A 26,330-nucleotide genomic window follows, 5' to 3' on the forward strand; every position below is an offset into this window, starting at 1 on the left:
TATGGAAATTCTAAGCAGAGTCAGAGAGACTTTTTGGAGGGGAAATAGAAGATTGTGTTTTTGCTTAAATCAGACCACATAAATTTTTAACTAGTACATTAATTCTTTACCTATCAAACTTTGTTCTAAAATGTTGATGTTGTGTCTGTGATTGTAATTGAAATACTACAGAAGAAATCTTAGATGAATAAAAAGAAAAATTAATACGATATAGAAAAATGAGCTTTGAGATTGTCAAAAGTTTTGGGTTCTATTCCCTGCTCTGCAGTTTACCAGCTCACTTAAATTAGCTCACTTAAATTATCGAATCTCTGAGTCAACTTTAATATGAGCATAAAAACATTTACCATGCCTGACAGGATTGGTGTGAAGATTAAATATGAAATTAGCTAATGTATTAATATACATACTTTATACTTTAATAAGTGCTTCATAAAGTCTCATATGATACTTGCCATGTGTATATAAAACTTTGCAATGACACTTCCATAAATCAGCTAATATAATCATGGATATATGTAAACTTGAATATTCTGACCGTCTGATGTAATAGGAAGTCATAGTGATTGTTTTTGAAGAACTTTTAATTTAATAATCCCAATTGCCAATTACTTGCTTCAAGTTTGTCAGATCTCTAAATGAATTGATTTGGCAAGACATAACAACAGTTTGCTTTTTTATTTTCTTAATTTTGTTTTTACATTTTACCTCTCCTTGGTTCTAAATTTTATTGGATTGCAACACACAATTTTTTACTTTTAACTCTTTCCTTAGAATTTCTTGCATGTCACATACATTTGTCTAGGGATTTTCCTTTGACAGAAATTATCTACATGCCATGCAAAAGTGTGACGAATTTATTACAAAGAAAAATGTGGAAGACTTTTCTCACTGATAACCACTTACTAATCACTCCATAACCAATGGAAAAAAATTGTGGAGATGGGGTTGGGTAGGAGAGGGTGGGTAGTTACAGCATGTTCAGCTTTATTTTGGGGTGCCACCTGCTGGTAAATTAAGTCCAATAATTTTTGGCTAACAAAAACAAGAATTATGCTGGGAGATTAGAACAATCAGCTTGTTTTCTATAAAGCATGTACTAGCTATTAGAATCATTGTGGAAAATGCTGATTTGATTTACTAACTGAATAATTCAATTATTAAAGAGATTTTTATCAAAGCTTTTTAGGGGGGAGTTTATTCTAAATTCTGAATGCTAATCAGAAAAACCAAAAATAAGTATTGAGGGTCCATTATGTTAGTTGACTAGTGAAATATTTAAGTGTTGAAGGATCATACTGTACTAGACGTGATGCAGTGGTGAAAGGAGCAGATAGACTCGCCCTGCCTTCTTGGAACTTAGACGTAATAGACTAAAAAGAAATAAAATGACAAACAGATTGCTGAAGGAGGATATGAATAAAACAAATAAGGAGCACAGAGACAGAGTGTGTACTGGGAGGCTGAGGGAAACGACTTTGGGTGGGACTTTCAGGAAAGACATTTCTGTTAAGACCTTTAAGCACTTGTTCTTTGCTATATTCCCAGCACCAGACACAATGTTTGGTACATAGTCAATGTCCAGTAAACATTTGTTGAGTAAAAGGGTGGATGATGATGGGTGATAACCTTGAACAGAGGCATCTGAACAGAGCTGAAACATCATTAGCTCTTCTTTTTGTTCTGGTCATATGTACATGAGTCAGGCTGGCCTAATGATACAAAAATATGGTAGGAAAGAGAGTGCAGGAAAACTACTGAAAATGTATATAGCATAATCTTTTTCCTTTTGAGTTGGGCCAGTTTATAAAATACAATCCAGATTCAAAGATTGATGAGAATGATGACTCAGTTCAAAACTACTTTCACTTAAGTTTATGGCTGAACTACTAAACAAGAAGCGCTAGGGATCTGCACACCTAATAAGGATACAAATGTGTGGATGCCACCCCTTGATGCCTTCCTTGTACCTCACACATGCCCAGGTTCAGCCTATGAGGAATCAGATCAAAGAGTTTCATACAAATAGCTCATACAACTCAGTAACAAAAACCCAAACAATCCAATCAAAAAATGAACTGAAGACCTAAACAGACGTTTCTCCAACAAAGACATACAGATGGCCAATAGGCACATGAAAAGATGCTCAGTATTGCTAATTATTAAAGAAATGCAAATCAGAACTACAATGAGGTATCGCCTCACATCTGTCAGAATGGCCATCATTTAAAATTTGTCCACAAACAATAAATGCTGGAGAGGGTGTGGAGAAGAGGGAACCCTCCTACAATGTTGGTGAAAATGTAATTTGATGCAGCCGCTATGGAAAACAGTATGGAAATTCCTCAAAAAACTAAAAATAGACTTACCATATGATCCAAAGAAAACTAATTCAAAAAGATAAATGCACCCCAAATGTTCATAGCAGCATATTTGTAATAGCCAAGACATGGAAGCAACCTAAATGTCCATCGACAGATGAATGGATAAAGAAGATGGGGTATATATATATATATATATATATATGCAATGGAATATTGCTCAGCCATAAAGAAAAATGAAATAATGCCATTTGCAGCAACATGGATGATTATCATACTAAGTGAAGGAAGTCAGACAGAGAAAGACAAATACAGATATGATATCACTTATATATGGAATCTAAAAAATAAATGACAGAAATGAACTTACTTACAAAACAGAGACTCAAAGACATAGAAAATAAACCTATGCTTACCAAAGGGGGAAGTAAGGGAGGGATAAACTGGGAGCTTGAGATTAGCAAACACAAATTAATATAGATAAAATGAGAAACAACAAGGTTCTACTGTACAGCACAGGGAACTATATTCAATATCTTGTAGCGACCTATAACGAAAAAGAATATATATAACTGAATCACTGTACTGTATGGAAAATAACACAACATGCTATACTTCAATAAAAAAAAGTTTCAGAACTGCATACGTTCATAACATTAGACAAGGTAAGGGGTCATGCTTAAGGATCTATTCCATTACCATAAAAAAATTTGTTGCACTAAGTAATATCTTTATGCAGTTTGTTTCCTACTACGTTATCTACCCTACACTAGACCTGTAGGCCTTCCAAATCTTCAGTGAAGTTAAATCTAACTGGAGAGCTAAGAGTGAGAAGCGAGCTTACATGGAATAATTAAGTGCTAGCTTACAACTGTAATAAGTGTTTAATGAGAAGGAAGGGAAAGAAACATCTCTTTTAAGACCTAACTCTTGTGAAACTCCCATTGTTAGCCTTTCACTTTGCATTCAGTCCCACCTATCATGCACATCTTTTTTCCACACATAAACGTACACAAATAACACACCTACAAATACAATCGGTAAGTATTGATTCATCCTTTTTCAATAAGAAAACCCTGAATTTTAGTTGGGCACATTATGGTCCAGCTAAAAGGCTGCATTTCCTAGCCTAGAGCTCTGCTAGGAGTGGCTTTATGTTGAATATTTGCCAGTGAGATTTAGAAGGAAGTATTGTGTGGTATTTATGGAAAATCTTGAGGGAGAAGCTCTTTTCCTTCTTCCATCTTGCTGCTTGGAGTACAGCTGAGACTGGTGCTCCAAAATTCTTACTGGACCAAAAAGACAAGGACTATACCTAAGACGAAACAGAGCAGAAAACTAGAAGGAACCTTTTATGGTGTAGAGCTAGTCTTCCAGCCCTGGACTGACTGTCTCTAGAATTCTCTTACATGAGAGAGAAAGAAGCATCTGTTTTGTTTATGATACTGCTCTTTGGAGTTTCTGTTAACTCTGCTGAACTTTATCCTAACCAATTTGGTGAGTAATGCAGATTTTGCTGATGTTTTTGTGACGGAGAAGGCAACACTTCACACCACACAGCAAACAATCTTTTCATTATACAAGTCCTCTCTGTAGTCTCTTCCCAGACCCAGATTCTCTTAAGACCCTCTCTGCTCACCCCAACCATCTGTAACATTTTTTTTTTCTTCTCTTGGAGTCTCACTTCCGTATCTCTGATCCTATAATGACACTTGGGTGGGCATTCTACTTGCTTCAGCTCTTCTTCAGGGATTCTTTTCCCTGGCAGAGGGACATTTATTTAACCTGAGCCTTCGCTCAGTGAGGCTTTGAGTATTTTGCAATCTGCCACAAGTTGATAATAATGATAGCACCAACAAGCCACGTGATTCAGTGCTTACAATGAACAATCGCTTCATTCTCGCAACAGTCCTATGAAGTATTATGCTATTTTACAGAGAGGATAAGTAATCTGCCTGTGGCAGAAAGAGCTAGTGGTCTACCCAAAATTCATGCTTCTTCCCTAGAATGGCATTTTCATGGAGAATTTACTATTCATCACAGACTACATATGTATCCATAACTCTCATATCTTCCTAATATACTCATCCTATATCATTATTGAAGTTATCCCTTCTTGTCCCTAGTAATACTCCTTTTCTTGAAGTCTATTTTGTCTGATATTAATTAACAACTCCTGCTTTCTTGTGTTTACTGTTTGCATGGGGCATCTTTTTTTTTTTTAAACTTTTAGTCTATTTGTATTTAAAGTGCATCTCATATATTTAGTACTTGCTTTTTACCACTTTTAATTAAAGTTTCTTTCTTCTGATTGGAGTGTTTAGTTTGTTTGCTTTAATATAATTGTTCATATGGCTATATGTAAGTCTGCATTTTTGCTGTTTTCTATTTATCTGATTGATTTTTTTTGTTATTCTGTTCCTCATTTCCTTCCTTCTTTTGTGTTAACTGAGTGTTTTTAAATATTTTAATTCCAATTCCTCCATTGACTTCCTAACTACCATTCTTTTCATTATTTTTTAGTTTCTCTAAGGTTTAAAAAATGCATCTTTAATTTATCCCAATCTACTTAGAGCTATATTGAATTACTCCATATAAAATATAGAAATCTTGCAGTAGTGTAATTCCATTTACCCTTTGTCCTTAGTGCTGTTACTGCATGTGTACATATATATACATTTTGTAATCAAAAGAAAAGCGCAATGAGAAAGAATTCAAGATTAGGGAGGTCATGTTATATAAACACAGGTCAGGATCTTTGAGCTAATTAATCATAGTATTAATAGTAAATTATTTTCATAAATATATTTATCAACTTGAATTCAGAATAACATGTCTAGTTTGACAAGTTTGGAGCATAGAATGTAAGAAGACAAATTGTTATATTATTCAATATATTAAAACTTATTCTATCGGTAGGCTTTCCTTTTCTGGTGTGATTTAAAGATTGTTACAGGCCCCTAGGTGTCTTAAAGTATCTCCTTAACTGGTTGCATCAGCCCTTAAAATGCCTATAGAGCAACTTCTTTTGTTTAAAGTTCCTTTATCTTTCTTCCTATGAAATCTACCTTATTTTATTTAGAAAGATAGCATCCACTGAGACATAACCGTGGGTTACTGTGTCAGACCCAGCACATTCTGAAAGCTATGTTGGCAGTTTTCGTAAAGACCTACAGCTATACAGATGACAAGAGCAGGGCAATTCTGGGCAGAATTCTGTGGCAGGTTGTCCTGGGAAGTTCAGGGTGACAGCAGTGGGTACTTCGTAGGGTTGGTAAGGGGGTGGAAGGGAGAGAAAAAGGAGAGAGAATACAAAATAATATGGACGCAAGAATCATTCAAAATGTATTCAGTGAGCTTGTGTTCCAGTTCATAAGCTTGTATTCTCCTTTAAGTGGCACTTACCAGTGACCATTTACTCCCATGATCCCTTGCTGCTTGCCCCTTCACTGAGAGAGACATCAAAGTCCTTTGTAAAATTTACAGTCCTTTACCTAGGCAACACGTTTATAATTTTGCCCTTCACACCTTCAAATTCCCAAGAGTTGCCTCAGTAGTTAAAGGAATTAATACCCAATAAAGGGACATAATGAGTGAACTATACCCAAAATATATATACTAGTTAATCAGGGCCTTCTGGACAGTACCTCTCCTTCCTTGGTTGTCACACATACTGACAACTTCTTACGATGGAATCTAACGCCACATGAAAGAAAAGACAGAGTTCTGTGGATGATTGTGTTAGATGAACCTTTCAGAGGCTTGTAAGTCAAGTTGTGTTGGCAGCCTCTGTTCAGTCTTCCATAGGACCAGTCCAAAAGAAGAAAGTCTTAAACACACAGTCAGAGATTCAGAATACATAGAGATGTAATCATTTTAAATCTAACTCTTTCATGGTGCTGATGAAAAAATTCAAGTCTCAACAACTTGATTGTCCTACCCAAGATTATAACTAGTTAATAAACAGAGCCAGAATTAGAACCCAGGTCTCTTAACTGCTAATCTAATGGGTTTCCCACGGTATCAAGTTACCTCAACTCCAGGTATTAGCTACATACCTTCAAAGCCCACAAAAATACCAAGCAAAGCAAGGCAAAAAGCCAAAGGCAAGATCCTGCAAGTCTGATATCAAACCCTGGGAGAAAATGTATAAACATTAAGTGGAATGGAATCTCAAGTCATGTTGCCTTTTATAAAAGTGAATTATATCCACTGTACTAAATGAGTATTTTCCTCCTGTAACTACTAAACAAAAGAAGGGAATATAGGTTGCAAACTTATTTGGGCCCTGATACGTTTTTTGATGCGAAATGATGTGTATCATTTGAAGTCTGACTTCAGCTAATCTGGGCAATAGTTTTTAGCCCAAAAGACAAAGGGTAGGAATGAGCCTGTTGTGTCAAGATGCCTGGCTAAGTGCCAAAGGAGTCAGAATAAGGTCATGTTTATTCTAGTGGACATTTTATTCCTTATCTAGACTCTAAGAAGGCAAAGAACATGATAATGAAGTCCATTCGGTGACCTAAATTGGTAGACATTGTCAGTGTGAATGAGGACAGAGAAGTAAAATAAAAGAAATACAAGTACAGACATACATGCCAGGGAAGACACACTGGGACTTCACTTCAGAAGAAACCTAACAGCTTGGAATGGAAATGGGGTCCAGAAACGCTAGAGATAGGAAAGTCATAGAAAAGGATAATGACTGAAAAAGGAGAATTATAATAGTTTGCAAAACGAGACAAGATTATAATAGGGAATAGAGGGAAAAAATACCCCAGACAAAAAGGTGCGACCATGCACTTACATATTTTTACATAACTCTTTCATCTCAAAACCTATGAGTAAAAATATTTGTTATTAGAGATATAAGCATTTTTGATGTAGACTTGGAGATGGTATCAAAATGACCTAGTGAAGGAATGAGCTGCATATAAAAGGGACTGTGAGTACAATGTGGAGGTGCTGGTAGTATCCTCAGGACCCCATTTAAATTGAAATGGAGGAAGAATTGAAAGAAAGAGAGAAAAAGAAGAAAATTGCTATTTCTGCCTTCTCTTGTCTGTTATCTTTTTTCTCTGCTGCTTCATTGAGAAGAAATAAAGAGAAGTTTTAAATTGATAAATCTCTGCCAGTTTCTAGGTCTAGAGAAGAGCAGCCGGCCACAGCTGTAACTGTGGCAAGCTGGTGACGCTGACGCTCCCTCTGTGATCCTAGGAGCATTTTTTTTTTTTTTCCCTAGGAGCATTCTTGATGTCTTAGGGGACCAGAGCCAGTTCTGTTCAACTTTTATCATCCTCCCACATTTTTGGAATTTGTAGGGTTAGAATCCTTTCAAAGTTCCTTATCTAAACATATTGTAGTCTGTTTCCCACTGTACAGTAATGTCATAGTGAAATTCAGCACATATCACTGCTATGTAACGAGATTCTTTCAGAAATCATATGCCATTGGACCAGAGAGGGATCCTCCCTGCACAGCTGGATGGAGTACTGAGGTGCCGTTTTGGCAGTTACCTCTATTTCATGGTAGAAGGACTCCATTAAGATTATAAGAGATTTAAATTAAAGGCTGACTTACCCAGAAATATTAAAGGATCCAAATACACAAATTCTCACTAAGCTGCAGGTATGTAGGGGTTTAGTTATTCACAAAAGTATAAGAGAAGTGATAAGTGATGTATGATAAGTTAAAAAGGGAACAGAATTAGATGGAAAAAAAAGATACTTCAGCATGATTTTTAGTAAACATCCATCCAACTTCCTGTTCTAAGAGGACAATCTGCCTTACAACTAAGTAGTCATTATTTACCCCTCAGGATTGCTGGGGGCTTAAAGGCAGCTTCAGATGATCTCCCAGAGGAAGTGTTAGGCCTGACCTGTATACCACATTTCCCCCTTCTCTATTCTGGAAGTCTGGCCATTTAAAAATTTCAGCTGTAGCATAGCCATCCGAAATGCTCTGCTCTTCCCCAACCAGCTCACGTGCTGCTTGTGATCATTTTCTTAGACCAGCACACTATTCTGACACGAGGGCACTGTGTCAGCGTTACTGTACCTCACTGTGTCCTTTCATGAACCGATTCAGGGACTCCTAAGCTGCATCCACTTTCCTTTGCCTACTCAGTTCTGTGTCTGAAAGATTTAGCTTAAAAAGAAACTCAATGAAAGGCCACAACTCCTCAGATTTCTAGAAAAATATCATATGTGCTGTCAGATCAGTAAAAGGGGCATCCATGTCTGTGCAAGCACAGAGGTGATTATAAAGAATTTATTGAATGCATCGGATGAAAGTCATCACTCAAAAGAACTGATTTATATTCAAAGACTTTCAAATAAGTACTTTATGGTTGAGGAAACCTGTTTCTGATACAACTATCATCTATGGGATTGGTTTCTGGGTACCTGCTGCCTGGGCCAGGCACTATTAATTTCATTTCAGTCTTACTAAATGCCAAGTATTGTGCTTGTGTTGGGGACACAAGGATGAGTAAAATGTAATCACCGCCTTCAGGAGGCTAGCAGTCTAGCAGGGGAGAGAAACTCCTGAATAGATCGTTACATTCAGTAACAAAATGGTAAGTGTAATGAAAGAAGCAAGCCTGGAGGGCTGTAGAAGCACACAGTGGGACCTAGACAAGGTTTTTGCAGAAGTGACTTCTGAAACAAGTCTCAAAGGAGACTAGAAGAAAGAGGAAGCAGCTTGAGCTAGGGCCAAGGACTGAGAAACAATTCTTCAGTGGTACTGGAAAATAGAGTAGGATGTGGAGAGGTGGGGGTATGATGGCTGAAGAGTTTGGCAGAGTCCAGCTCATCCAAGGCCTCATGTGTTAACTCCTCACATGTTAAGGAGCTATCCTAGCAGATACTTGATATTTGAATATTTTATTCCTAGCAGGAGAATTCTGTGGGGGGAAAAATCTTTGGAAAACATTGGATCAAAAAGACTTCTTTAATGTAGTTTCTTAGAAACTTAAATGTGCTAATGTGTATCGTGACTCTCTAAAACAAGGATATACTATACAGTTTCTGGCCATGAAGCACTTATGAAAGATCACCTTTGGGGACGAGAGTTCTGAGAAGCATACTTTGGGATGCAATGCACAAAACTTTGGGCAATCATTAAGGGTTTTAAATAGATCAATGATATGGACAGATTTGCATTTTAGAGCGTGCTGGTAGCATTTCAGAACTCTCCAGCAGGAGTGTAGGGGAGCAAAAATGAGGATCTGCACTTAGGTAGTAGAAGGAAGACAAGGATTTTTAAAATGGTTAGGAGGTTAGATTGACAGAACCTGATCGTTGATTGAATGTTAAGAGAGTGAGGGATAGAAATATGCAAAATTTCTAACACGGGTGATCGGGTGGATGGAGTGCCAGCAATTAAGTAATTATAAGAGGAGAAGTAGGGTTGGGGAAGATAACCATGAGTTTAGTTTTGGGCAAGTTGAGATTGAGGAAGTCTGTGTCATACCTAGTGGAGATTTTGGGAGATAAATGGATATGTGTGAAGCTTCTGTTACAAACCCTGGTTTGGTAGTCAGCAGCATATAGATGTAGTTAAAACTATGACAATATTAAAAATCACTCAGGAAGAACAAGCAGAATTAAAAGTATGGACCAAGGAATGAAGCCAGGGGGAATTCTAACAAAAGTGTTACATGTATAACAACTTCAAAACTTTGAGTCAACTCAAACCATAAACGCGGATTGCTATTTTAAAACACCAACAGCACAATGTTAGATCTATTTCAGTGATGGTTTTGGATCTACATTAAGTTCATGTCTTCTCTTAGTTAGACTTTATGTTGATCAAATATTTTAATAAGCATTGTCTGCTCCCACTCCAATTAAATTACCAGAATTTTTATTTATTTATTTGTTTATTTTTACCTTAGAAGTGCCTACTTTCTTTTGGTTATTCTTTGAAAACAGAGATTCAGTACCAAATGGAGATTTGAACTGTCACTTTAAACCCATGATTTTGCAGATTGCTAGTGGTAGCTTCAAAATTTCTACACAGGAAGAGCTTGGGGAGGCAATCTGGTTGAAAGAAGGTGCTAAAGCAAGGTTTACATAGGACTCTTTGTAACTAAGATTGAACATTTCTTTGGGGAAATTGGGGGCTGATGAAAATCATGCATGGAGTGGAGGGAGCTAAATTTCCCACAGAGCCTCCGCTTGGCCCCGTGACTGCTCTTTCACATAATTATGTAGTAATTAGTATTCCAGCTGATACTAAAATTAACCTTCTAAGTAGCTAACAACATGTCAGTCTGAAAAATGTCTCCTGCAACTAAGTTGTGCTAAGTCACAGCTTCATCATGGATTTATTAACCTAATTTACATTTTTGATTAAGTTACCTATCAGCATTGTATTCTTTAGTGCATTGAAGTTGCTTTTTAAGAGCACCGTGTATTGTAGATACTAAGCTTTTTACTTAACTAGTCAAATCCTTTGTGGAAAAAGTCAGAGTATAAGTAAAAATTAGTAAATAAGCATACTGATTCTGAATAATAAAATAAATTATCTAATGCTCTCTTAGTTGTAAATGATATACTTTGGTGTTTGTGTTCCAAGTTTATGTTATATGAATGTGAATGGTATTAAGAAATACAGAACAAACAAACAAAAAATAAAATAATGGCATGTGTGTATATCAATTAACAGTAATTCAATAGATTATATACTTCATTAATCTCCTCCAGATACGGCTTTGCAGAAGACAGGTTTACCTGGAATCCTTGCAGTGGGTACAATTAAGTTAAAGCTTAATGAAATCAAGGTAGTTTTCATTGCCCAAGTTCATGATCAAAACAATGTTTATTGTGATGTTCTGAGAATGGTCAATGAATGTTCTGCACGTTAGCACAAGAGATTATGATCAGTTCAGTTAAAGAAATAAAGTAATGGCAGCAATTACTTTTTCCAAAGACTGATTTCTTTCAAAGATTGGCAAAGAAAAGGCATTTTATATCAATAGAGTCTTTGCAAATTTAGAGCAGAAACAGTAAATTACATCTCATGGGAGCTCAAAGTTGATGTTTTGAAAAATTATTATTTAGAAAGAAGAAAGATATATAGTAAGAACAGAAAATAAGAAGAAAAACATATAATAAGACTCAGGTTTGGAGAAAAGATAGCTCGTATCTTATTCTTTGTCATAAAAGATTAGATTTTAGGCACTGACGCTGAGATTTTAGTTAATGGGATAGGTGATTATATTAGCTGGTATTTCTTAGGAATTTCTCATAAAATGTGCTGTTACTGATGTATGTTTATGAGAATCTATCTCCCCTGCGGAGAGATGTCAAGCCCTTCTTTGGTCTGAATTTTCTAGCTTCAAATTGAAAAGGAACCTCACAAAGTGTGAATCTGGAGTTTAAGGATGACTGAAATGGAAAAGTCTGAGTAGAAAGGCTAAAAAGAATTTCAAGATCCTGAGAAGTTTTAGAGAGCCCTTTTCCACCCCATCCCTCCCCTGCCCCATTTCCCAAAAATAAACAATCCAAAAAAGACCAAGGAAAAATACAACTGAGAGTCAAAGAATAACAAAATAATGTTAGTAGGGGAAAGAACTAAACATTTTTTTCATTCAGGTATGTGTAATAATTTTAAGACTTCATTTATCACATATGCAAGTTTTATTTGTGTCACCTTGTGAAAAACAGACCACATAAATGAGCAAGAAATCCAGGCAGATGTTTGTGAAATAATCTTGATAGAGTTTATGAATTTAAATATGTGCTTTCACTTAATCCACTTTCTAGTAACATATAGGTAACCTACAGTAAATTATAGATTCAGTATTAGCTGATTTGGGGTTAACATTTATATACCTGTGTTATTTCTAACCATATTTTCAATTTTAAGTAATGGCTATTTTTGGTCATCATGTGGTTTGCTTTCTTTTTTAAATTATAATTATATGTACTCATATAATATTTATTATTTATTTACATATTATATAAACAATGTTTATATTTATAATTACTATTTGTTCTTATTATAAAAAGGATTCTAAGCTATTAATTTTTAAATGTTAATTAGCTTAATTTATTAAACGCCAGCAAATGTTCTTCCATCTCTGTTTTATCCTCTCCTGCCCTCTCTATAGCCGTCTCTTTCAGCTGCTGTCCTCACTGTATGTTTCCTTGTTCCTGCTGAATCAGGAAGTCATGAATCAAGAAATCATGAGTTCAAACACAGTATATCTAGATTTGGCAAAAGCTGTGAATAATATTTTCATATAAAAAGATTAATTTCTAGAGATTCTAATTTAGAATAACGTTCTCTAGAACAGACATCAGCACACAGGGTTTATGCAACATGATCATGGGATATGTGATAAAACTACTGGTGCTTCTATTTCTTTGCATGTTTTACTGTCTTAAAATTTCAATCTTTGCATGTTTTATAATGTACATAGTACTTTCATAATATGATAACCTAGTAGAACATGTGTATACATGTAAAAAAATTTTTACTGCTAGGGTGTAAGGTCAAAGAAGTTAGGAAACCAGAAGTGTAAAGTGTAAAGATTAAGAGTGCTTGCTTGGCAGCCTGATAGACTTAGATTTGATTCTTACCTTGAGCACTTACTGGCTATGTAAGTGCATGCGTTCTTAGGCAAGTTATATAACCTCTATATGCCTCAGTGTTCTCATCTGTAGAATGGTAATAATCATATAATACCTATCTCATAGGGTTGCTTGAAGAGTAAACTTAGTGATGAATATGAAGCACTTAGTGTGTAGTTTATAGTAAAAAAAATGTTAGGTACTTGTATGACTGAAAAAGGTCATGTGGAAGGATCATGTAGAAACCTTTGGAAAAATAAGCCAAAACTCAAAGTTTTTCTTTCACTGATAGATACTGATTAGAGTTTCATTGTGGTCTGAGAAATTTCAATTAGCATGTATTATTCAGACAAATCTGCTCATATTTTAAAGATCATAGGCCACAAAATCACTTTTCTAAAACCAGTGAACTAGCTCACTATGGCCTGAGTTCTGCACAGTATTCCTTTTAATCTCATTTTAAAAAAAATTCTCTCAATGCAGATAGAAATTGAGTGTTAAAGTATATAATTCTAGGAGCTCTGAAGGCAACAGGGTTCTTTTTATATTTTTCATATTTGAGGTTTGTCGATTTTCAACATTATTGCAACATTTATCCTGTTAAAGGGATTTTTTTTTGTAAAAAAGTAAAATAAAGTAATTGACAACTATTTACCTACTCAGAAATTATTGTTCATTAAATTTGTGTGTGTATATACAATGTGCAAAAGCTCATTAATAATAAATACTAGAATCCTGCAAATCACCCTAAAAGAAATGGTCTGTTGATAACTTGCTCCATCATTGGAGAATAAACAATAGAATTTTTAAAAATCAGGGAGAAAGTAAGTTTTTATTTTCAGGAATGTAGTCTTACTAGGATTTGGAAGTCTTTTTTCAGTATTTTATAGTAGAGCAGGGGTGTTTTCCCCCCTAATGCTTTGATGAAGATCAAAATACATTTTAAAAGGTTTCTTTGTTTTGTTTTGTTTTGTTTTTCAATTTAGGCTGTGTTGAGCCAGTGCTCAGTCACTTGATTCAGAGAAACCTTATGAAACCTGAGTCGCAAGATGCCTGAATAACGATTTTGTTATATGCTCACTATGGAGTTCTAAGAGGAAGGGATGAAAAGGCAGAAAATGGAGTCTGAATACTTACGACAATTGACCTGACAACAGACTTTCATCTCAGTCAATATGTGAGTTTAGCAGAAATATATCTTTAAAAAACGTATAATGAAAAATCAAATTCAATGAGATACTCATAAAGGGTTCAGCATGCTCAACAAAAATCTATTAAGCACCTTCTATGTACAATACATTGCAAAATTCTGAGAGTGAGTTTGAGGGAGATGAAAAATAATAAAATATGTAGATGAATAAGACATGGTCTTTCTCCCCAAGGAACTTCCAGTCTAATGAGACAGATACACTTGTGCAAGGTAAGCATGGAAGATATAAAAAAGCTGTGGGATTGTAAAAAGAAGACGACTGGGATTGGATCTTAGGTGTGCACTCAAAATAAGGTTCTCTTACTAACTGGTCTAGGCTAAGTTGCCACATAAAATACAGGACACCTAGTTAAATTTGAATTTTAAGTAAGCAATGAGTGACTTTTCATTATAAGTATACCCCATCACATGGAACGTACTTACACTGAAAAATTACTTTAAAAAGTATGAAGTTCAAATTTAACAGGGCATCCTGTGTTATTATTTGCTAAATCTGGCAATCTATTTTGGGCAAGTGGGCTGGTTATTTATAGTATACCAAACTCACCCACCCTCTTCTGCCCTACTGGTTCCCTCCTGGAGGTTGACTCCTGTGGTCTGTTTCCTGTGTTCCCTTGCCAGCTGGCTTCTTGTTGACTTCAGCCAGTGGGAGAGACTGAGAGGGGAGTAGAGAGGAGCAGGAGGAGAGAGAGCCTTGCCTCTTCCCTGCCTCAGAGAAGCTTCTCTGACGGTGGCAGTATTCTTCTATATCTACAACTCATGCATGGCAGATCCTCCTGCATGTCTTCAGCTCTCCAGGATTCTGGTCACAGTTTTTCCTCCTGTAGATCTCTCAGCTCTGGGAATAGCAAAGGCTTCCCTTTGTTACTAATCTCTGGGTGCCTCATCCTTCCTTTCAGGTTTCCTAATCGTGCCTATATCTCTGTAGGTAGTCTGCTGTAACCTTCTTTTGAACCATCTGAGTTAAATTCTGTTTCCTCCCTGGACCCTGGTTAGTAAAGCCAGTCTCTTTAACTTCTTTGAGCTGCATCTCTTTATTTCTAAAATGAGGAAAATAATACCTCTCTCCTGTATTTTTTGTAACTCTTTATCATATATATGGATATCATGGTGGTGGTGGGGAGGGCCTCTAACATTTGAACTGATACTTAGCACACTGTGTCAATAATTTTTTTCCAGCTCTGGTATAGCTGAGTAGTGCCTATTAAATCAAATCTCACATAGATAACAACTATAAACTCCTGAAAAAATCTTAAAATCAACTATTTGATGAAATTGGGTAATAACCCCAAGCAGGCAGATACTGGAGGAGAGTTAATACTTGGATGAAGGGCACAGTGCTGGGTGAGTTTCTCATTTTTATAGCTTTTGGACTGAGAACAGACCCCAGTCTTCATGAGGTGGGGAGGCTGAAAATCTGCATTCTTGCTGACTTAAGAACCTGAGGACAGAATTTAGGGCAACTACAGCCAGCAGAAATTGAGGGAAGAAACCCAAGAAAGGAGAGTTCCTGAAAGAGACAGCCCTAAATTCTATTCATAGACTTTCCCCGAAGTTTTGACAGACCCTTGAATCGCAGCTGCATAGGGCAGACTCAAACAGGCTAATAAAAAGTAACAGCACTGAGATTTAAGCTGCTGCCTATTGCAGGAGAGAGAGAGAGAGAGAGAGATTGTAGCTGGAGTCCAGCCAATTTAAGTGTCTATTAAAACAGTCAACACTTCCCTTCAGAGAAATATAACAGAATTCAGCGTCTCTTCATCATTCACAATGTCTGAAATATAATCCATAGTTATTGATGAGAAAACAGGAAACATGAACAATTCTAAAGAGAAAAGACAATTATCAGAGCCTGAGCACTAAAAATCACCAGTGCTGAAAACTACCAGACAGCTGTTTTTAAAGCAGCTATTATAACTATGCTCAGGGATATAAAGAAAATATGCTTACGATGAATGAAAAGATAAGAAATCTCAGCAGGGAAATAGAAACTATAAAAAATTTTTAAATTCTAGAACTAAAAGATACAATATCTGAAATAAAAATATTCAAGGAAAGGGATTATCACAGAATGAATATGATAGAAGAAAAAAATAAAGCCATTCAAAGACAGATTAATAGAAAGTATACAACTTGAAGAACAGAGAGAAAAGATTGAAAAACGTCAACAGCCTCAAAGGCCTGAGGAATAATATCCAAAGGTCTAAGACTGTGTAATTGGAATCCCAGAAGGAGAGAAGAGAGAAAACGGAGCAGGATGAGATATTTGAAGAAGTAATGGCTGAAATTTTCTCAATTTGGTGAAAGAAAGAAATTTACACACCTGAAATCTCAGAAAGCCTCAAGCAGGGTAAATCCAAAGAAAAGCCACATCTGGTCACATCAGAGTCAAATAGCTGAAAACAAAAGGTGAAGAGAAAATCTTGAGAGAGGGCAGAGAAAAGTGATATATTGTGTATAGGGGAACAATTTAAATGGCAGCTGACTCCTCCTCAGTGACAGTGAGGCTAGAAAACAGAGGGAAAATATTTTTAAAGTGCTAAAAGGAAAAAAGAGAAAACCCAGAATTCTATACTCAGAAAAAAAAAATCCTTCAGTAATGAAGGCAAAATAAGCATGTTTCCAAATAAAAGAAAACCAAGAGAATTCATTGCCAGCAGACCTGAGCTGCAAGAAAATGAAAAAGGAAGTTCTGCAGGCAGATGGAAGATGATAGCAGATGAAAATTCAGATCTTTAGGAAAGAATGAAGAATTTTTCAAATGGTAACTGTGTGGGTGGATGAGTATTTCCTAGCAATTGACATGAAAATAATGGTTTCTCTATGCAATGTTACATTACAATAATTTGTATAAATATATATGAAAGCGTGTTAGATCAGAACTTTCAACTGGACACCAAGATACACGGTGTCTTGGAAAGAGTGCACATTTCAAAGGATATGGTAATCCAGATGCAAGTTTTCAAAGGAAATAGCTAAGAATAAGTTAGATGAGTCACCCGTGTTAAGAGTATAAAAAGTTTGGATTTTTGGAAGATTGAAGAGATTTTTGAGGATGATTAACTTAGAGAGAGCTATGCTGTGCTGTGATTACCAACCTGTATCACCCAAATGGATTGGAGTAGGGGTTTCTGGCACTCATTTCCAATAAAAAGGGCTGCAATGGGACCACCCATTTGGATAGCTTGATATGGTTGAAGGGCACAGTGGACTTACTTTAATTAATTAATTAATTAATTAATTAATTAATTAATTAATGTTTATTGAGATTTACATACAATAATATCCTCCCTTTTTTAGGTAAACAGTCTTATGAGCTTTGACAAATTTATACAGTCATATAAATAACACCACATCATTATACCTAACAGTTCCCTGGTGTCCCTTTGTAGTCAATTCCCTCCCCATACTCCCAGTCACTAACACACATACTGATTTGACTTTTGTCCCTAAAGTTTTGTCTTTTACAAAATGTCATATAAACAGAATCACATAGAATGCAGCTTTTCGTGTCTGCCTTCTTTCAATTAACACATTATTTTTGAGATTCATTCATGTTGTTGCATGTATCAATCGTTTTATGGATGAATTTTTTCTATTCCTAAGATGATAAGTTTGGGGGTTGTTCCCAGTTTGGGGCAATTATGTATAAAGCTGTTTCAAGCATTTGCTTGATCTGTTTTGTGAATATGTCTTCTTTTCTCTTGGGCTTCTGGGGCAATATGTTAAGTATATGATTAATTTTATTGGATTGCTGTTTGATTCCACTTGGGAAATCTTCAGGATGGGTTGATCAGTAGCTTTAGCAGTAGAATGAAGGAGAGCTGTCTGCTCTCTCAAAATATGCCAGGATAAGGAATACATGCATCTTTGCTGTAAACCAGATAGCCTTTGTATCAGTAATGAATTACTGCTAAAACAACAACAACAACAACAACAACAACAAAAACTACCCCAAAATATAGGAGCTTAAAATAAAAACAGTAATTTATTTGTTTACAATTCTGTAATGTAGGCAGGACTCAGGTCTGGCTTGTCTGTGTTGTGTTGGCTGGAGTGTCTCTGCTCTGACTTTACTCCCATATCTGGTGCCTCATCTGGCTTGGCTGAAACACCTGAGGTCTGGCTAAGCCTCTCTCTCCAGTAGAGTCATTGGACTATTTTACATGATGACTCAGACTCCAAAAGGGTAAAAAACAAAAACAAAAAACCAGAAGCTGCAGCATTTCTTAAAGTCTAGTCCTGGAAGTCACATAGCATCACTTCTGCCACATTTTATTGGGACCATCCTGCTTTCAAAAGGAAGGAAAACAGAATTCAGTTCTTCAAGGGAGGAGTGGAAAACACACATGGCAAAAACGAAGCGGGATGAAGGGTAAATGTTAAAACTAGCTTTAAAGGCCATCTGCCTCAGCCAGCATTACAGTTGTGCTAGATTCTGCTCACCAGTGCTACCTGGAGGGCTGATGACACCAGAGGCAGAGAAGTGAAGGTGTGCTGCGGGATTCTAGGAGCTAGGACAGAGTAATTACTGCCAGAATGACATTCATTCACGCAGATCAAGGGAACTAAAGTTGAGAGGTGCTTAACAGGGTTGGAGATTTTCGAAGTGCCAGTAAAGCTGTCTCATGGGAAGAAAAATCAAACTTATATATCTTCCAGTCCCAGAGAACGCAAAGCCACCTTATAGCAATAATAGCCATGTAGAACTTTCTCATTCCTTTTATGTCATCTCTCCTCCCCATCCCAACTTCAACTGATAGAAACAAAATCAGAAACCATAGTTAATAAACCAGGGGAAGAAGATCAGGGAAAGAAAGGAAGACTGCACTCTCTCCCAACTTGCATGTGTCCAGCCTGCAATGGGACCTTGTTGGAAGACATGGGAAGATTCCAATGTTAAAACTATTTTGGCATTTTGATGATTATCTGTTATTGGACGTTTATGATAATTGTACTCAGACTGTGTTTGTGACCTAATGTGATTATAGGACTTTACCCAAAGGTGGCCAGAAAAAAATATGGGGTCTACCTGAGTTTTAATCCAAAGAGAGAAGAAGGACTACTCTCATTGAAAAGCTTATAAAGAGTAGTGGGAAACAAGAATAAACAGTTTTAAATGCCAGTTATATAGGAAAATCTATGATAGGTGAGTTTTCATGGCAGTTAAAAAATTATTGAAAGAGTGAAGAATCACATATAACCAGATATTGGGTACCACCTGACGTGTACTAGCAAGTTTCATCCCTTACCAGCTGTGCGATCTTAGAAAAGTCACTTAATCACTCTGTGCCTCACGTTTCCCATGTGTAAATGAGATAAATAATCTGGATCTCGCTGGGTAGTCGTGAGAATTAGATAAAAAATAGGTTAAGTGTTTAGCACAGTGTCTGGCAAACAGTAGCTGTTCAGCAAATGATCGTTATCATCATCATCTGCCTTAAATTGTTTTGCTAAATTAAACATTTTTGCAAGTCTACTTTTTATTTCCCTTTTGCTAGCAGATATTCATCTGGGGGCTTTGAGAAGTAAGATTTTATAATGCAGTACTATCCTTACAAATGCTTAACATAATGACTGGAACATAGTAAATATTTAATAAATGGTGGTGGTTGCTAATATTGTTATAGTCACCTGAATTGAAACCCTTTCACCTCCCTGTCTTCCCATCATGTACTAACTGTATTTCATTTAATCTCTTTGAATCCTTTGAATCTCAACTTCTTCATGCATAAAATTGAGCTTTTACTTATTTTACCTACCACACAGGGTTGTTACCAGGAATAAGATCATTTTTGTTGATGCAGTTGTAAAACACTATACAAATATGATTTAGCATTATTGTTGTTCATTGTGCAGGTTACTTTTCTGTTATTTTATAAATCCCTTTCAAATGAGTTGGAGTAACACTCAATGTTTTTCTGCAAGAAAACAGAGCTGAAACCTCCATTCACATATAAACTGCTTCCTGAAAGTATATGTGTATTTTCTGGAGCATATACGTAGATACGGTGAGTGCAGGGTGTTGTACGACCCCTGCAGCGCACTTTCTTCTTGGTGCTGAGCTGCTCTCCTACTCTAACTGAAACTTCTCGATTCGTGTTTCTAGTAGGATAGACAAAAGGGTCTAGCTTCTGATAACACATTCATATTTTACCTGGAAAGGTAAGGCAGACTCAGAGGTTAAGAGAGAAGACTGTCTTCTAAACTGCAATTAGCAAAAATTGATTGATTAAATTAGCTCAGAGTTAGCTAAGAATATCCATTTGAAAGTGTGAGATAGCAAGATGGGCACATTTCAGTGGAGGAGCAAAAACATGATCACAACCATCTAAGAATAAATAACTCAACAGGCTTTCATTCTATTTATGCCCAACAGAAGGTGGCTGCTTCCCTAAGATGCCTCCTACCAGATGGTGACTTCTCAGTTCATTTTTGACTACCTGCAAAATCATGACACATGGCTCTGACCTCCTCTCATTTTAGAATTCACCTTTTGTTTCAGCACCAGAATCCTATCGCTTCTGATTTCCATATGGGCAAAAAAGTTCCTTCAGAGGCAGGAGGTCACATCATAGGCAGACACATGTGCACGCAAATATATTTAGTTTTATAAACAACTTAATCTTCATAGTCCATCTGTAACTATGGAAAATGGGTTTTTTGTTTCAGACCAGGTTTCCTTCTCTATCTGCATAATAGCAGTTCTCTCTACTGACTCAAGAAATGAAAGCTGATTTTAAATTATTCTAAATAAAGTGTAATTATGAAGGCATATTGGAAGTTCTCCATATATAGTGCATTCTAAAGTTAATATAAAATTCCCTGGATTGTCTATATCAATCCTCATTCCCCAAATCTCCCTTTGTTAGTATTCATGATGGAGTATTGACAGCAGTTATCCTAAGCCTCTGGGGTAATCAGGGTAAGACTTTTCAGTAATGAGGAGTCACTAGGAGCTTAGCCGCCACTCTAATCAATTGCTTTGTTTTGCCTGAATTTATGACCATGCACTGCTTCCTTAAAATTAACCGGGAGCAGACATCTTACAAGTAGGTGCTGCTGGTAGAAAGAGGTATGGGGCCAGCGGAAGGATCAGGATCTGCTCATCATCACTTTGGGAAAACCACTCACAGTAACCCAAGAGAGGGGCTATTTTATCGTTTTCTCTGATGCAATTTAGCAAATGATGTTTCGGAGAAATGAAATCATGCCCTGCTCTTCCATCAGGTATAAATTCATCTCCACTGGTTTGATCTTTATTTCCCAGGATGAGCCAATGATTGTACTGAGTACAATAAATAGGTAATGGGGGATACGTATGTATGAAAAATAATATTAATTAAAAAGAAATAATGAAAATATTTATGATGATAATCACTAAATAAATAATGCTAATAATCACTCTCAGCATTATATGGAGAACTGTTTGTTACTGCAAACTTTTTAAAATTTCAGATTTTTATAACATAGGGCATTATAGCTACTATCCTCCAAAATGTGAAGTTGGAAAGAACAATTGAGGATGACTTGGCCAGCATCCTTATTTTACATATGAGGAAGCTAAAGCCCATATAAATTAGGTGACTTTCCCAAGGACACAGAGCTGGCTCACGGCAGAAAACCATACCAGACATGATCCCACATCTTCTGACTCTTACTTTTACATTCTTCCCACTCCTGTGAACACAATTACTTTTATATTAAAAATTAAAATTTATATATATATATAGTTAAAAATTAAATTACACTTAAAAAGTAGTCCTCATTTTAAACAGATTAAAATCACCTGGATTGCTATTTAAACTACCAACACTAGACTGCACCCCAGATCAATTACATCATAATATCCCGGGGTGGGATCCTGGCATCGCTAGTTTTCAAAGCTCCCTAAGTGATTCCAATGAGCAGCCAAGTTTGAGAATCACTTTGCTAAATTAATTATAGTGAAAAACTGGTGTCCTTTACCTAACTCTTTCTAACTCCCTACTTCTACTTCCTTTAGCAGTTGTTCTCAAAGTTTGGACCCAGGGTCAACAGTATTGGCATCACCAGTGAGACTGTCAGACATGCATATTCATGGGGTCCACCCCAACCATTGAATTAGCATCTCTGAAGATGGGGTCCAGTAAACTAGGATCTTTATTCATGTCAAAAGTAGGGATTTAAGAATCCCTACCCTAAAGGCTACCATTTTAGGCTGTTTTTAGCAATTTTCTCTGTATTCTTAATGTGTGAATAATATGTTGTAATCCTATTTCTTGATCTGCAATTTTCTACTTCATCTATTGACTTGCTGTTGTGATAAAGATTTATTTAGTTCTTTATGTACATTTCCTCTACCCTTATCCTTCCAGTAGAGTTATATCACAATTTTTTGCTACATCAGTCAGTCTGTGTTTACATTATTAATACCATAAAAATATTGTTTCCTGCAAAGCTAAGTCTGTATCTTTTCTTACGTACTTACTGTTTTTCCTGAGATCAGTAATCACCTGGTTTGTTTATTGGTTTGTCTTCTATGTGTCTATTCTTATTTTTTTACACACTCCACTGTATCTGTTATATACCTACTAATATAATTTTTAAATATCCAACTCTGAGATACTCTGTTCAACCCATTTGGAAACCTCTGCCCCTCAGCCCTCCATCCTTCTGCTCTGGTCTGGACTGGTTATTCTCTGAGGTCTGCTATACAGCTGACATTCTAGGACATGGCATCATTTTTGATTACTTACTTTCACACTACATCCAGTTCACAGATGAACCTACAGTGTCTACCTTCAAAGTGTATGCTCCACACTGTAGCATTAAACAACATAGCTCAGATCATGTCTCCTGTATTTATAATTAAATGTAAATAAAGAAAGGAGCTATGTGCTGTTCAGAACATGTTTGTTTCTCTATGTGTGTGAGTGGGTGGGATGGGTGGGGTGGCCAAATCATGGGCGTGAGAATTTCGTATATCTTCTCACTGATTGCTTTGTAGTAGATCAAGTTATGGGAAACAAACAAAAATTAAACATTTATACAGTGAATGCTTACAATGCACTGTGAGAATTCAAATATAGAGTATGTGATTCTAGCCTGTGAAGATTCACAAATTTCTATAGGAGATAATATTTGTACATATATTACACTGAAAGGAGAAAACAAAGTTTGATTATATGTAGAGACTAGTATTATAAGCACCTTAGAAATTCAAAGAGAAAGAGAGAACGTACCATTATCTAATCAGAAACGCTCTATAGAGAAGGCAGAATTTGAGTTAGGATTTAAAATATGGGTAATATTTTTGCGTGCAAAGAGTGGATGGAGCATGTTTAGACTGAGGTAACAGTGACAGCAAAGTATGGAGCAGAGAAATATAAAGCCAATTTAAAGAGAATATGGACTGTGACAATTTGATGTATCAAAATTGTGTCAGCAAGTCGCTGAAAATAAGATGAAAAGGATAGGTTTTAAATGATGTTGAGCATCTAGTGGATTAGTTGCCTTTTTCTTGCTGATTTAATTAACTCTTTATATACTCTCGAGCTAACCCAAGAAAGTAGATTTTATTATTATCTCCATTTTACAGATGAAATTTTGAGTCCCCAAAGGGTTAAGTAATTTACCTAAGGTCAGAAGACCAGAATGTGGTGTAGCTAGTGTTTGAACCTATGAAATCTTATTCCTGAGCTTGTGCTCTTAAACACCACCTGTACTGGCTTCATTTGTCTATTATATGTGTTGCAAATATTTTCTCCATTTTTCATTTATCATCTTAACCTTGTGTGTGGTGTCTTTCACGGTATAGACATTTAAATTTTTATATAGTCAAATTTTCCATATTTAAAAAAGTTTTATTCAGTTTCGTTTCATGCTAAGAAAAGCTTCATGTGAAGAATAATAAAGAATTCTACTGTATTTTATTCTGATTTTTAATGATTTTTATTTTTAGCTTTATGATAATTAATCTTGAATCTTTTATTGTATGTGTCTATGGTCTGAGGTAGGGATCTAACTTCACTTTTCCTCCAAATAGCTAGCCAGCTGTCCCCAAAATGTGTCCTTTCCCTAATGAGTTGGCATGCCACCTTGATGTAGTCGATGTTCAGAAATTTGCTAAATTGCTAAACAGCCTACCAATAAGTGTTTCATTCTGGTTAAAAAGAATTATTTAAAAAAATGAAACCCTGAAAGGGTTGCCAGTTAGAAATACTATAGTGTAAATTAGATAATACTGCGTTCTTAATACACAGTTGAGATAAATGTAGCCATGAACAGTAATTTTGTCTCTGAAGGTCAAATATTCATGAGGAAGAAAGATTATGAAAGAAATAAAGTTAATTTTTCATTTAGGGTATGGTGAGAGAAGCTATTTCCTTCTTCAGTTTTGCCTTTCACAGGCAAAATTCTCACATTTTGATGACAATAATTGAAGGACATCTGGCAAAACTGAAGTAATGAGGACTTATAACCTGACTTTCTAGCAAGCAGATATATCCAAAGTTTTCTAATATCTCTCAGCTTTGGACCATTGGAAAAGCCATCAAACAAAACTACCATAATGATAAATAATCTAGTGAAGACTTTTTCTCTGGAAATGTGAAAAAACTAAGTTGGGCTTTGGGGAGTAATGCCAAAACTTCCAGGACAGCATCATGCATGTGTATCCATGATCCTTCTCTATAGAGGATCAGAAAGTCCATATGCAGATAATCAGTAATCTTCCCCCATGCACTATGTGCACACTCTGAACAATTAATGTCCTTACTTGCCTTCACAGTGGTTCAGTGTGATCTAACACACATTCAACCATCTGCCTGTGTTTTCTTACATTTGCAGCATTTGTTCTTCCTGCTGATCTGACTGCTTCTTGTTTCTGCTCCCTGATTCACATAGAGCAAACTGTTCCAGAAATGTATTTGTTAGCCAAAAGCAAGTCCCTTGGACTACAGAGATATAAAATTCACCCCAGCTAGTAATGTTTAAGAAAACCGTTGAGTTTTTCTTTTCTTTTCTTTTAAAGTATATTGGCTGGAAAGCATCCAAGATCTTACTGACAGAGCTTTTTAACCTGTTGGCAAAATCAAATATATGTAAATCTAAAACCATGTTTGGAAGAAATCAACAAAGTCTACTTTAGACATGGCCCTGAGGATCACTGGTGTCCTGCTTCGGTAAAGTTTCAACTTTCCTTCTTGAGAAATGCATTTCAGGACATCCTACTGGAATCACTTACTTTCTTCCTAAAGTATATTCTTGAGTTGTTCCCTCAATGAGAATCTTTTAGTGGTAAATCCCCTCGGTTTTTTGTTTGTTTGTCTGTTTTGATAGTACATCTCATTTTCATTCTCAGAAGATCATTCCTATTATATAATATTCCACTATCGTCTGGCTCCCATTATTATTATTAAGAAATTAGCTGCCCATTTAATTATGTCTCCCTTGTGGGTAATCTATCTTTTCTTTCTAGTTGCTTTTAAGATTTTCCTGTCTTCGTTGTTCTGCAGCTTTACTCTATGTGTACAGGTATGAATTTCTTTTTATTTATACTGTTTGGCATTTATTGGCTTCCTGAATGTGATTATTGATGTCTTTCATCAATTTTAGAAAATTCTTAGCCATTATTTCTTCATGTATCACCTTTCCTTATTTGAACTGCCTTTTCTAGGAATTCTAATTAACTTTTCTCATTCTATCTCCAAAACTCACATTTAGTGTTTTACACCTATTCGTCTCTTTGAGCTGCAATCTGAATATTTTTTCAGCTTTATAATTTACTCACTTTGATCAGCTACATCTAACCTGCTTTTGAATCTTCTGTTGAGTTTTGAATTTATTACATTTCCATTTTTAGAAGCTTAATATGGTTAGTTTTCAAATCTTCCTGGTTTGAGTTGCTTTTTTCCCATTGCTCACATATTTCAATCTCTGTTACAATTTCTGAAAATACACTAAACATAGTTCTCCACATTTATACCACTTATGTGGTGTTTCTTCAAAAAATGCATAACTGGAATCTAATCCTAAGAAAAGACCACACACACAAATCGATAGGAGCCCCTGAATTGGCCTGGATTAATCAGTCTACATAACCCCAGGAGTGGGGTTGAGTAGAGGAGTATGGACTCAATGAACTGTGCAGGTTTTCCCAACTCTGTCTTTTTATTATGCTGTGGTTCTGACTGAATTATGACCAGTAGCATCTAATCACAGAAAATATGATGCTTC

At 36.0% G+C, this 26,330-nt stretch overlaps 1 protein-coding gene across 50 annotated transcripts in view; it reads left to right on the forward strand.

Annotated features, from left to right (window-relative positions):
* LOC123615538 (uncharacterized) overlaps window positions 1-26,330 on the forward strand; it is a 206,233-nt gene that overhangs the window by 23,640 nt on the left and 156,263 nt on the right. For 22 of the 50 annotated variants that reach the window (XR_012510846.1, XR_012510849.1, XR_012510851.1 and 19 more), the window contains one exon: window positions 25,573-25,628. The exons of 22 other annotated variants lie outside the window; for them this stretch is intronic. Coding sequence is in view for 8 of the 28 variants with exons in the window: in XM_074375429.1 (XP_074231530.1) it covers window positions 25,573-25,628 (56 nt within the window). In the remaining 20 variants the exon portion in view is untranslated. Of the gene's footprint in view, window positions 1-13,887; window positions 14,079-25,572; window positions 25,629-26,330 lie in introns of all 50 variants that reach the window. 6 more of the 50 variants (XR_012510858.1, XR_012510857.1, XR_012510867.1 and 3 more) reach the window with 1 other exon arrangement.

The sequence above is a fragment of the Camelus bactrianus genome, chromosome 12 (assembly GCF_048773025.1).
Source record: "Camelus bactrianus isolate YW-2024 breed Bactrian camel chromosome 12, ASM4877302v1, whole genome shotgun sequence".
NCBI classification, from domain to species: Eukaryota; Metazoa; Chordata; class Mammalia; order Artiodactyla; family Camelidae; genus Camelus; species Camelus bactrianus.